Here is a 12,491-nt window from a genome sequence, read left to right as displayed (position 1 = left end):
TTTTTTATCTGACAAGAGTCAGGAGAAACTACAGAGGTTCACTTGTGGCCATTGATTTCTTTTTATGGAAAATTGATGAACTTAACAAGACAGTATTAGTTTGTCCAAAAAAATACTTGAACATAAAGGAAATCAGGGCTTGCATGCTGATGTTTAGAGCTAAAACTTATTGGAGTTTAGCATCGTGCTGCAGCTGCAGGCCAAGGATCATCACCATCCCAGCACGTGAGAACGTTTTGTTCAGAGTACTCTTTTGTTTACTCCCTCCAACGTAGCTTGTGCACTTTCAGTTAGCCGCGGGACAACCAGCCTGTTATGTAATAGACCAGAATATTGCGTTCACGTCACTAGAATCCCCGACGATGCATTTGATACGCTCGTACAGCAGCACACCTCCTGGCTCCTCGGTGAACACAATGTCCTCAACTTGCCACACATTGTGGCGGCGGTCACGTTTTTTAGCTGCTGGCATCGTCGACCAATCAGCGGCGAGAACATCCCCAAAGTGGGCGGCCCTTATTGGCTCAAGAATGTGATGTCTAGTGTGCTCCGTGCGAGGCCACGCCCTAATTTACCATATATGGAAGAATGAGTCTACCCGATATCCTGTTCGTCTCACAGAACAATTGCCCCCGGTTGCCCTGAGGAACTTCCGAGCCTCCGGTGGTCCTAAATTGTGTTTTTCCTGCCCGCAAGTCGAAGTTTCAGCGCAGTGGATGACGGTTGTTCCCGTCGTGACTCGCATGTGACCGCCGGACAGGGGAGGGGCGATATGTCTCGTGTATAGTACCGTGGAACGGCGAGTTCTCGGCGACGTAGCAGCGGCGGGCAGACCGAGGAGGAAGACACGTTAGGACACGGTGGGCATTTCCATCAAGGGACAAGCTAAACTCAACCCGTCGTTCATCACCTTTTGTTGACAGCGTCGCTGGAGCATCGCCAGAGAAAAGTACGCGTATTGTCTTGAATATTCATTTCGCATTTGCATTTATACTTTACGCCAGACAGGGTGTTTTTTATATTCGTTTAGCTGTCAAAGTACTATTAGCGCTAACTGTAGCTAGCTTCGAAGTGCTAACTCTTGCTTTGTTGCTAAAGATGTTTCTAGCTCATACTGCACTTTAATTGCGTGCTACCTTACGTCAGTTTTTATTTTAAAACGATGCACAGATATTATATCGACGAAAAGAATCTACGCCTATGTAATGCACATGACAATGTTCGCCCCACGTAAATGTCGTGTGATAAGTTTTGGGGCTCAAGTTCCGCTATTATTACCCTATCAAACATCTAGAATTGACATGTTGTACAGGCTTATAACGTTACAAAACTAAATCCGCCGTCTTTTTAGCCTAAATATGCCATATCATCATCATCATACTGTTCATATCCAGCCATAATCGACTGCCATCCAACACTGTGTGTCCGGTTTCATCCCGGCAAAACTCCACCCTCTCTGAGAAACGAAAACAAGGTCTACTCGCTCTTATCCATTGATTTACAGATTCACCGTCTCATATGCTGATGTAGTTGTTATGAGAGATTATCGTGCCGAGGATATTGTCCGCAAAACAGGGAAAACATGAGCACCAAAAGGAAGGCGGATAGTGAATCGAGGACAGCAAGCAAGCCCCGCATCATGAAGTCCGGGACTGATTCAGAGAGGGACTCTGGATTCTCAGGTTTGACCTACGGTTGGACTCTTTTTTTTTTTTGGTGCTCTAATCAGAAAAAAAATGAACCTCATTCACTCCCCTGTGGCACACAGATGCAAGCTCAGAGCACATGAGCACCATGGACACCACAGACTCTGAGGATTCACCACGCCCTTTTGTGCAGCAAGGGCCACAGACCTCTGGCTCGGGGCCCCAGCCTTCACAACTGACTGTGGTTGGAGGCTCTTACTCCAGCATCTCTCCCATGATCATCATGAACAACGTCCTCCTGAAGCAGGTACAAAAAAAACACAACATCGAGTCATAGCTTATGACAGGTGTCTTTAAGATCGGGGTTGGAATATGCAGGGGGAATTTAATAGGTCATTCTGGGAGGTTGTGAGATGACTTCTCAGGAAGGCATTTTTAAAAATGATCTCCCACAGCTTCTGAAAATCATGAATCATAATGTGATAAATGTTTTAATCGATGATTTCAGGGTGTGAGAATTCACTTGAAATTACCATAAACTACGACTAAAGACTCAAGAGTTTTTATTGTCATTATGCAAGCATAATCAAAATTTTGTAGAGGCTTCCAGCTAGAGATATGCATAAAGGGTATCAGGCCCCTTTTTGGCCGATATGGAAGTAGACGGATAAAGTAGCTAAAATTTTGAAGGGAATCCTCGCTGGAGGCATGCATAAAAAGAAGGCATGAAAAATATTAAATGGACAAAGTGTACAGAAGAAATGATATTTGCCAAAAAGCAGGTGTTGTATCACTACTTGATATTCAACAAGAATCTACCTTAAAAGTTATCAATTATTTCCATTAAATGTACGTCAAGCTGCCTAAACATCCTCAAGAAGTCACACAAAAATAAGGAGTATTTCACATGGTAACCAACCAGGTATCTCTTCAAAATTAACTTTGTGTGAAACTAAACCACTTGGCTCAAAAGTGCCCGAAAATGAGCAAGAAATTACTGTTCATCTCTATATATGCTTTAATCACATGTGGGCAAAGTGGCAGTCACAAGTTTGTAGCATCTTTATTTGGAGGATTACGACACAAAATGTTAGAGGATAGCAGCAGTCTAAAACTAGTGTGTGAGACAATATTGGTTTCCTGTGTCTGCTTTGAGGGTAGTCACAGTCACTTGTGATTCTAGGCAGTGGTCACAATATGGAGTGACATTTATGTTTTATTTTGCATATATTCCACACAGGTGTGTCTGGACGCTGGTTTAGCTTGGTGCAATGAGTCACACTAAAAAAAAAAAATCAAAAAACAAAACAACTGACACACATCAGCCTCCTCTCTGACCAATATGGAAGTAGACAGATAGAATGTTAAGAGAGGTTTATTTTTCTTCAGTTGTAAAACATCAAACACAGCTTTTATACCTGAAATAAGCTTGTTTTACAGGTTATGTCAATGCCTCCATTAAATGCTCACATTTAGAACTTTGAAGTCTCTATTAAAGTTTTAAACTTAATGTAGCTAAGTGAAATTGTTTCTTCCATCACACTGCTCAGATGCCCTCCAGTTAATGTTGAATTAGTCGTGTCCATTGTGTATTTCTGGTGCAGCATTTAGCTCTGCCAGTGAGGACGTTATTCAGTATCTGTCCGTCTGCATGCAAAAATCCGCAAAATGAACAGGACTTAGGTAAAAGCATATGGCAAGAGCCAGTGTGACTAAAGAAATAACCATTACATCTAAGCATTATTCACTTGGATTTTTTTAAATCAGATATATAACCTGCTTTATTAAACTCTTTCATTTGTGGGTTGGATATGGTGGAAAGGCAGCTTTTCTGTCAAAGCCCTCCACTAATCTCTGCACGGTATATGTATTTTCCACTTAATTCTTAGCCTACTGTGCCAAATATATAGGTCAAACGCTACTCAGCTTGACTGAGAAGATGTCAGAGGGCAAAATGAGGTACAGAATATGATTTATGTAATTATTTCAATGCCAGTCTTATGATTAACTGCACACTAGCATTACTGCAAGTGAAAATAACCAGATATTATCCTTTTGAGTCATTTGATGCCCTATGGCCGAGTAACAACGCACAGGTGAGATAAAAGTTGAATTTGTGATTACCTAATCCTGACTTCTGTAACTAATTGCAATAAATGGATGGTTGGGCTGTAAAAATACTTATAAAGTAGTTTATTTAGAAAATAGAAATTGTTATCAATGGCATAAATGCCTTGTGACTGTCTGTTAACGACAATGCATATATTATCATTTTGGTCTGCTAAGATTCAAGATTATACAAAATTTTTAAGTTTCAATACTACACAAAATGTTGAGGTTAAATGGCCAAGAACCAGAATTCCTGTGAAAATTTCCTCCTCTGTTTATTTTTTGTATTTATGGATAATTCCAGCTTTATTGAGAATAGTGTTTTAATAGACCTCAGTCAATTTTCTAAAAGTGCCTGCAAATTAAAATTTTGGAAATGCATGGTAACAATACAGGTTGAACTTTTTAAGTTTAAGTTTAAGATCAGAATTATTATAGACCGGTTATTTTTTATTATTGTGATTATGCAAACAGTCAGCCAAATAATCAACAGAAATGTCTGAACTATACACATTTAAAAGTTGTATTAAGCCCTTAGAACGGTTTTATCTCATTAAATCAGAAGCTGATAAACAAGTACACTGTCCTGTGTAACATTGTAGTAACCTAACTGTAGAATACACGCATAATAGTGAGCAACGAAGGCAGTTAAACAGCTACATGTGAAAGACGCAGTACGGATGTAAACTCTGCACAAATGTAGATAGGATTATACCATCACGCTGGGCACAAGTTCAGTAAATGTGATTTTACACTGTCATCACATACAGATATTTTGGTTTGTGAATCTGGGTATTCCAATTATTTTCCTTATTGGTCTTTGTTTGCTGTTATATTTAGAAAGCAACATCAATAGGGAATGGCCTGTTGCTCCTTTTTAAAGCACATTATTGCTTCTCTTTGCAGCCTGGAGACAATCCCCCAGCTCTGAAGCCTTGGGGCTTCAGTCCCACAGTGGAGGTGGTTCAACCAGTTGTCCGACAGCCTCAGGTGGTCTTCCTCCAGCCTGTTGTTTCTCGTCAAACTTCGCCCGCCTCTAAAGAACCTTCTAGACATAGGCGTCCTAAGAAGTATCTTCCGATCCTAAAATCCTACCCCAAGATTGCGCCGCATCCTGGAGACAGTTCTAGCTCCTCGGGGAGGGGAACTGCCTCTTCATCTTCTTCCACGTCCTCCTCATCTTCTGTTTCCGGGTCAGAGAAAGGCGGTAGTTCTGCTTCCAATAACTGGGATCACTGTCAAAGAGAGAAGCAGCTGAGAGGTCCGGGCTGTCGGGCTGTTAATTCTGGCACAACCACCCCCATTGCTTCCTCCCCCCTCAGCACAAAATCTCCTCTGTTCCAGAGCCGACCTCCTCTCCTTGTAACAGAAACCTGCACAACCACTGTTCCTGCCACGGAGAAGCCTCTATCAGCTGTCAGCCAGTCAGAGCCTGTTTCCTCACTGTGTCCTACGCAAACCTCGGGATCCAGAAACCTTACACCCCTTGGTCCAGGATCAGTAACCGAGGGGGATAGCTCACCAGCACAACATGATCATGGCACCAGCGACGCTGATATGAGGAGGAAGCGCTTCTGCAACACTTACAACATCTTGAGCAAATCCGGCCTGTTAGACATCACGCTCCGCACCAAGGAGCTACTCAGGCAGAACCGCCGCACCCAGAATGACCTGGACCGGCTAAAAGAACACACAGACCTCTTTCTTCAGGCCCTGCGGAGCAGCGACTCCAGTATTTGCATGAAGTTGCATGCCAGCCTTCAGGAGGAGGACCGAGAAAAGGAAAAGGAGAGAGCCGCTCATGCCAGCTTAAAGGCCGATTAGACCACGACTAGTGCTAGACAGCAAATCCTCTAGACCAAGACGAGGGGGGAAAGGCCGGGGTTGGGGGTTGGAGTGAGTAGGAACAGATGGGCTGAAAGTAATGTGCTCTACAATATTCACCCACCCTCAGACCCTTTCGCAGTTTATTTTGGCCTACATATTGGCTGCCATCTGCCTTTGGGCCCTGATACACCAAACACCCTCTCAATGAAATGTTTGGATATAGTTCGTTTATTGACGCACCTCTTTTGTTAAAAGTTGCACTTAAAATTCTCACAAGACTTAAAGAGGTAACCAGTTGACTGTGTGCAAGTGTTTTTTATGTGCACCAGAGGAAATGTTTCATTCCGCAGTTTGCATTTTAAATTGTGTGCTGAGGCTACATCTCAGGCCAAATTCATTCTTTGAATTTTTCTCCTGCTTGATGTCAAAAGACAAGCTTTTAACATTTTTGAGTCAATTGGCTGGCTTAAACCCAACATACCACAAAAGTTTCACAATAAAATGCAAACAGGTCAGCCTCGTTTATAGTTCAAAAACATATTCAAAGCAGAAACTGAAAAAGCCATTATCATATTGAGATAACATATATAATCTTAAAAGAAATATAAAAAGTGAAACTGGAAAAGAGGGGTTTGTATTAAAAGGGAAATTAAAATAACAACACTTAAAATAACTTTGCTTCAGGGAAGGGTCAGTCAAAGTTCCCTCTGAAATTTTGCGCTGCAGATGAGTGTACAGACCCAAACTGGGGCTGCCATCTGTCAACAAAGCGACGGTGAAAACCCCGAACAGCTACAACAAGGTTACAAATTTTTGATTCGGTGTGTCAGGGCTTCAAGGACAAGCGTGGCTTGAATCACAGTTCTATGTTCTGTCTGCAACCAGATGTGTTTGCCTTCCTCTCAGACCGCTTTTGTTTGCACAGAAATATCAATGTTGCTCAATGGCAATCAAAGTCCAGAAGCCCCGGGAGATTTTGAATTAAAAGCATGAAGGGATAGAGGAGAAACAAACAAACAAACAAACAAACAAACTTGTTTTTAACGAATGCACAAAAATGCTAAACGTCGAAATGCTTGATATCAACCACAAACAAGGCGTATCAAATGTGCCATCTAAAAAAGTGGTTGTTCTCATCAGTCATCTAATGAATGTGTCAATACATTCAGTTTTGCATCATTACTCTGTTCTAATGTGTCGCTGAACAGATGTCTGGTAAATACTCTATGCGTACAAATTTGTAATGTTTTTATGCAGCCGTTACTGATACTGTTATCGCTTTGAAAATGACATTTTCAAGTTGCATTGAATGTGTTCAGCATCTTTTTAAACAAAACATGTGCCTAAATTGTTTTTCCTTTTTTTTTTTTTTTTGGTCAGTTCCTGCTGTGGTTGTTTTAATTTTTTTTTTCCTTTTTTACTTGAGGTGAAAAGAATTGGCCGTGGCCTGTTGACAGTTCATAGCTTAGCATTCCCATCATGTCGATGGCAGCTGCAAATTGGCTGGAAGCTCTTTTAACAGCCATTCAGATGCTTCCAGGGTTGTGTACAGGCCGCTTCCTATACCAACCAGAATACATGGTCATATCTGTGTTACATGTATAATTTATTTATTGTCTAAATTTTATATGTAATTTTATATGTATGATATTGCAGACTTCATTGGACACGCATCAAGTCAGTTGTCTTAATTGTGCGTCCACATTTGTCTCTCTGGCAAAGGAAGTCCATTTATAGAGTGTTCAACTGATACTTGATTTTTGGAGTCAATATCATTTGCAAAAATCAGGTATTGAACAATTGGATGATATGCTTTACGTTTTGAGTACATAAGCACTGTCAGGAAAAGTCATTTTCCAAAGTGTAAAACGTGTTGTACTAAATATATTTATGTTTAATATGTTTGGCTTGATAGAGCCGTTCTAAACACTCCTCTTATCAACAGGAAGGTCCCGAGGTTAGCTTTAGGCTGGCCGGGGCCTTTTTGTGCGGAGTTTGCATGTTTTCATTGTTGATCGATCCAGGGTGTATCCACTTGCCCAGTGCAGAAATAGAACTAATTGCAGCACATGATACTGTTCAATAATCTTTAACAACCAAGTTTTGTTGTTAACCATGGCTAGTTAACAACACAACTGAAGAGCAACGTAAGGTCATTGTCCAATGTAGTCAGCATATAATCTTATTCGACGCCTTGACGTGGTCATCAAGCATACTTTCAACCAAAAATCACTGTTTAAATGTTGCTCGAGCCCAGCTGGGAATGTTATTGTCACAAACTGAGCAGATGTCTTGCATATAACATTGGAATGCTTTCCTGTCAACCATTTTTGGCTGGGTTTGGCTCCAAATGATGGGTTTGTGTGTGTTTATAAATCATGGCCTTAACATCCAAGTTCAGTATATGTCACAGCACTTTGCATTTGCACTAAACTATTGTGAGCAACCTTTAATGGCAGCTAGGGTGACAAATTGGAGGCAAACTGGAAACACCATAATTGATCTTGAAATGCATTTGTGGTGTCGGGCGCAGACTGGTAGTTTAACCATAGTACAGCTGACATTTACACTTTTTTAAATTGCAGTATCATTGATATCCTAAATATGATTTTTTTTTCACACTATTTCATTATAATGCTTAATCCAAAAACTGTGCGTATATAGATTCAGAGAAGCAACATCTCTGAAAAACAATAATTTTATGTTACGTAGTCATGTTGAATATAAAGGTGAACCTGTCATAAAGATCATGTATGGTAAATGTGTGGAATTTTTTGTTACAGAACCGAAATATTTTAGATCCTTAAAACGTAGCGATGTTAATCGGATCGATTTCAATTTTTTTTTTTTTTATTGTTAAAAAGGCCCCTTGTTTAAGTGCATGGGTTTTACTTGTCTTAATATTTTATTTCTGCTATCACCGGGAGTTTTAAAGAGCTTCAAATTTCTCAACTTTTAATGAACGTTTATGGCCCTCGACAAAACCCTCCCCTCATTTTGACTTTTAACTGACAGAATAACACAAAATACAGAGCTGCGTGAGATTATGTCATAACTTTTGGATTCTGCTCTCATTTTCTTCAGTTTCTAAGAGCCTTTTTGACGTATGAAAAGTCTTTACTGACACACTGAAGACTCATTACAGTCTGTCTTCCTTATTTAAAAACTGTTTCGTCGCCATTATGACAGCAATATTCTACCTCCTTCAGTCAAAATATTGTTTAAATGTCCTTCAGCCAGGGAATAAGTAAGTTGCAATGACCACTGAGGCTCTTTATTTTTGTTGTGGCAGAAAAGCTTTAAGCAAGTTAACCCTGATGGTGGTCTTCATCTCAGAAAGTTTATAAACTGCAAATTATCAGCATTAATGCAGCTAGAAGCTTTACAAAAAGGTAGAATTAAAAAAAAAAAAAAAGACCCAAATTATTTTTTACCCCCTCTTTGTTTTTTTATACCCCCTTCATTGATCTCACTTGAGATATGAATTGCAGTGGAGACAATGTTCTGCAGTGTTTAATAAGCAACTCTGTCTCATAGTGGTGCGCTGAAGAGGCTGGATTCTGCATCTTCTGCAGTGCACCACTTTCCCTGCCAGCGAAGCAGTCGCAGAGTCATTGCACGATCATTCTGGGGATGAATGTGTTCGGCGTCTCCCCTTCGAGTACATTACTTTTTATTTGCCACAAACAGCCTCAGTGTGCTGTTTTTAATCCAGTGTGAGATAAGATAGGGAGCCTCCTGTCCACTTATTAAAAAAAGCTGAACAGATTTTGTTTGTGTGACTGTGAAACTATTTCCAAACATTGAAAAAGAAAAAAAACATTTACGTCCGTATTCCCAGACCATCATATCACTAAAAAGTTTGTGAACTTTAAAACCTTGATTTCAAATCTTTTAAATCTGCAGGAATGAATTCCTTGACCCAGATTCAGTCTTGGCCTTGATTAAATAGATCTCAAAATTAGGGTTTAGTCCCAGACTCTTGATCCTGGTCCTCAACATTTTTACATCATTCCTCATAAATAACTAATATCTGTTCTAATATCTGTTCTGATGCTGTATTTTTTCCTCACTATATCAACATAACCTTAAAAAAAGCTTCATTTTTTGCTTAGATCTTCCATTGAGACATTTCATCTTTGAGAAAAACAATGTTTGTGCTCCTTTAGGACATTCATATGTGCTCCATGTAACCAATATCTGTCAATAACACTTTTATATCACAGCTTCAAAATGAGGTCCTCATTTTGAAGCAGCGTCAGAAGCAGCGTTTTCGAAGTTCTCGAAAGTATAACTGTCCTGCTGAACTGAGTGACTATACAAAAACAACAAAAGCATCAATGAATTTTTAGTCGGAAATAACTCATCAATATAAGTATTTGCAAATCACATTTTTCGCCTTCTGTTTTACCAAAGGTCATTCGTTTATTGGGTAACGAATACCATCAGCTGTTTACATGGATCCACAGTGCTTTAACACCACAATCTAATTTCTTTATTGTATTTGCAAAATGCTGTGTCATAGACTGTTATTGGCGTTGTGACATTTTGCTTTTTCATATTCCAAACAAGAACATTGAGTCAAGGAGTTGAGACGCTTGAACACTGAATTACTCATCTAAATGTTGGCAGCTTTGATTCCTCAGTGCATTTGTCTGCTACCTTTTATTTCACAGATGCTGTAGATGGTTGAGAGGATTTGTTTACTGGCATGTTTCTGTCTTTATGGACAAAAGTCTCAAGAGAAATGGAATTTTTTTCAAGCAAAAAGACGGTTACTACTTACAGAGTTATGCAAAGCAAATGTACAGTGGCTTGCAGGTAATCTTTTCTAAAGAGGATCTTTTCTTGGTTAATAATGCAGACAGAGAAATTCTCCTGGGATCAAAAGTCAGTAGAATATTGTAGCAAGTTTCTAGCGTAATGTGATTGATGGGCTCTTTGTATTTTTTATGTTTAAGTCTCATTGCTTGCGTAATAAAGACTTCCTAAGTCACACCTCTGGCTTTGTATCTTGTATTTTGATGTTCTAATGTGAAACGGTTACTCGCCCTGTTTCTCAATGGACCCAAAGTCAGACATTTTCAAGCTGCACTTGAGATGTGGAACTTGGCGGTGTCACAGCCTTTGGAAGTCCGACCCACACGCAAACACTGGACTCCACACCAAGACAAACTGGGTTCGAAACAGCAAGTTCACTTAGACCAATGAACAGGTACAGGCAACCCGGGTCTGGGGACGCAGGGCAGCAGGTGCTAGCATACACAGATGATAGAGAGGCCTCGTAGGGTCATGGACGGAGGGCGCTACCGTACATCGACGAGGGACAAAAGCTGGGCAGGGGGATGAACGACGTGCAGGAACCAGGCAGGGGGACAAAGGCTGGCCACAAATCGGGAAGTCTGGGGGAAATCGGCGAATGACCCTGCAACCAGTGAAGGCTCAAACCTCTGGGGTTTTTAAGGCCTCATTTATTTCCGGGAACCGGGACCAGACGTGTACTCTCAATCGCAGAGAAATCCACGGCAGGTGCACGCTCGGCCACCAGCCCAACCCTGACAGGCTGAAGTTTGCCTTTTATTCTTAATTATTTTCAAGAGCTTTCCCCAAACACCATTCTCATCAGTAAAATGGGAAAATAAGACATTTAACAGAAGCATGTTCAGCATCGACTGAAATTTACAGCCCTGTTAGATTTTCTCATGGATCCATAAAGATATCTATCACTGCAGCCAGCTTTACTCCAAAAACGTATGGGGCTTTAGCTTTGCAAAACACACAGTTTCGGCTAAAGATGTCCAAGGGATGGAACCTGCATACAGATATTTTAAAAGAAGTCGCCGCTGAATTTGTAGAAAAGCTAGCTTTGCATATGCATGAGTATATATGTAATAGTTTGACTAAACTATTCTAAGTATTTTCTTTCACTCCATCATTGAAATACAATAATATTTAAAAAACCCAATACCATGTATTTTATGAGACACATTGTTTCGCCATATAACAATCCACCTATCAAAATAGAGTTTACAAAACAGCATTTAGGGTAACATAACTTGTAAACCTGACATGTGAATGACATGTAAATGTTGCATTTTGCAGAATTCTGTCGGTCTTATCGGGTGCTATGGTGGTGCAATGGTTAGCAGTAAGGTCCCTGGCAAGACTCTCGCCTGCTAGTATCACTTTGTATGTTCATAAATTTGGGTGTTCATTTGCTTTATTTCATCAAAATGTTCCACAGTTATCAAATCAAGATAGTAGAAATGTCTTGAAAATTGTACAAGACTAAGTATCAGCTCTTCTTTTTTCTGTTTATGTCCACATTCATCTTTTCAGGCCCCTTTAGATTTGTCATTTGCCTGTGTAACTTCAGTATATGCAGTATATTTTCAGCACATTCAATCATGGAAGTGTATTTTTACTCTACTGCATTTTTTTTGTAAATCCTTTTTATTTGCTATATTATAGCCCCACACTATTTTTCCACAATAAATTTGAGAGTATGAGAGCAGGAAGGGTACTTACCTTTCTTGCTCCCCTACTCTTAAATATTGCATTTTTCAGTTACCTTGCTGTGTTTTTGGCAAACGGTATGAATGCTTCTTTCATTACCGCTGTTGCTCTTAAGTCATTAAAAACCAACACAAGTAGACAGGGTTTTTTGAAGTCTAGTAACCTTGGAATTCCCAGCAGACCTTCCCTTTAATCAACTAGCCCACTTGAGAAACCTTGTGTGTGTGCAGGGCCTTTAAATAGAGCTTTCAACAAGGAGCACTTGAAATTAAAATGAGAAGCAAAACAAAAAGAGATAACGGCCTTTTGCCACCTTCTGTGAATAAATCTCAATACTGTATATTGTAAAAACCTCCCCCAGACTTGATTGTGATGAATGTTTTAACTTGCTTT

General features: G+C 40.1%; 1 protein-coding gene across 1 annotated transcript; it reads left to right on the top strand.

The window, feature by feature from the left end:
* The first annotated feature begins 693 nt into the window (after positions 1 to 693).
* cipcb (CLOCK-interacting pacemaker b) lies at positions 694 to 8,343 on the top strand. Its single transcript, XM_086166683.1, has 4 exons — positions 694 to 949; positions 1,505 to 1,682; positions 1,769 to 1,953; positions 4,662 to 8,343. The coding sequence occupies exons 2-4, from the start codon at positions 1,583 to 1,585 to the stop codon at positions 5,577 to 5,579; spliced, it is 1,203 nt and encodes a 400-aa protein (XP_086022809.1). The 5' UTR covers positions 694 to 949; positions 1,505 to 1,582; the 3' UTR covers positions 5,580 to 8,343.
* The last annotated feature ends 4,148 nt before the right edge of the window (positions 8,344 to 12,491 follow it).

This window comes from Fistularia commersonii, chromosome 20 (genome assembly GCF_037954325.1).
Source record: "Fistularia commersonii isolate RoL2024-O1a breed Wild chromosome 20, RoL_Fcom_v1.0, whole genome shotgun sequence".
NCBI lineage: Eukaryota > Metazoa > Chordata > Actinopteri > Syngnathiformes > Fistulariidae > Fistularia > Fistularia commersonii.
The sequence above is the reverse complement of the archived record's forward strand: the minus strand, read 5'-3'. Positions and strand labels throughout refer to the sequence as shown.

Coding starts and splice junctions, on each gene's coding strand:
- cipcb (XM_086166683.1), top strand. CDS start 1,583: ATGAGCACCAAAAGGAAGGCGGATAGTGAATCGAGGACAGCAAGCAAG. Junction 1,683..1,768: donor GAGGGACTCTGGATTCTCAG/GTTTGACCTACG, acceptor TGTGGCACACAG/ATGCAAGCTCAGAGCACATG. Junction 1,954..4,661: donor ACAACGTCCTCCTGAAGCAG/GTACAAAAAAAA, acceptor TTCTCTTTGCAG/CCTGGAGACAATCCCCCAGC.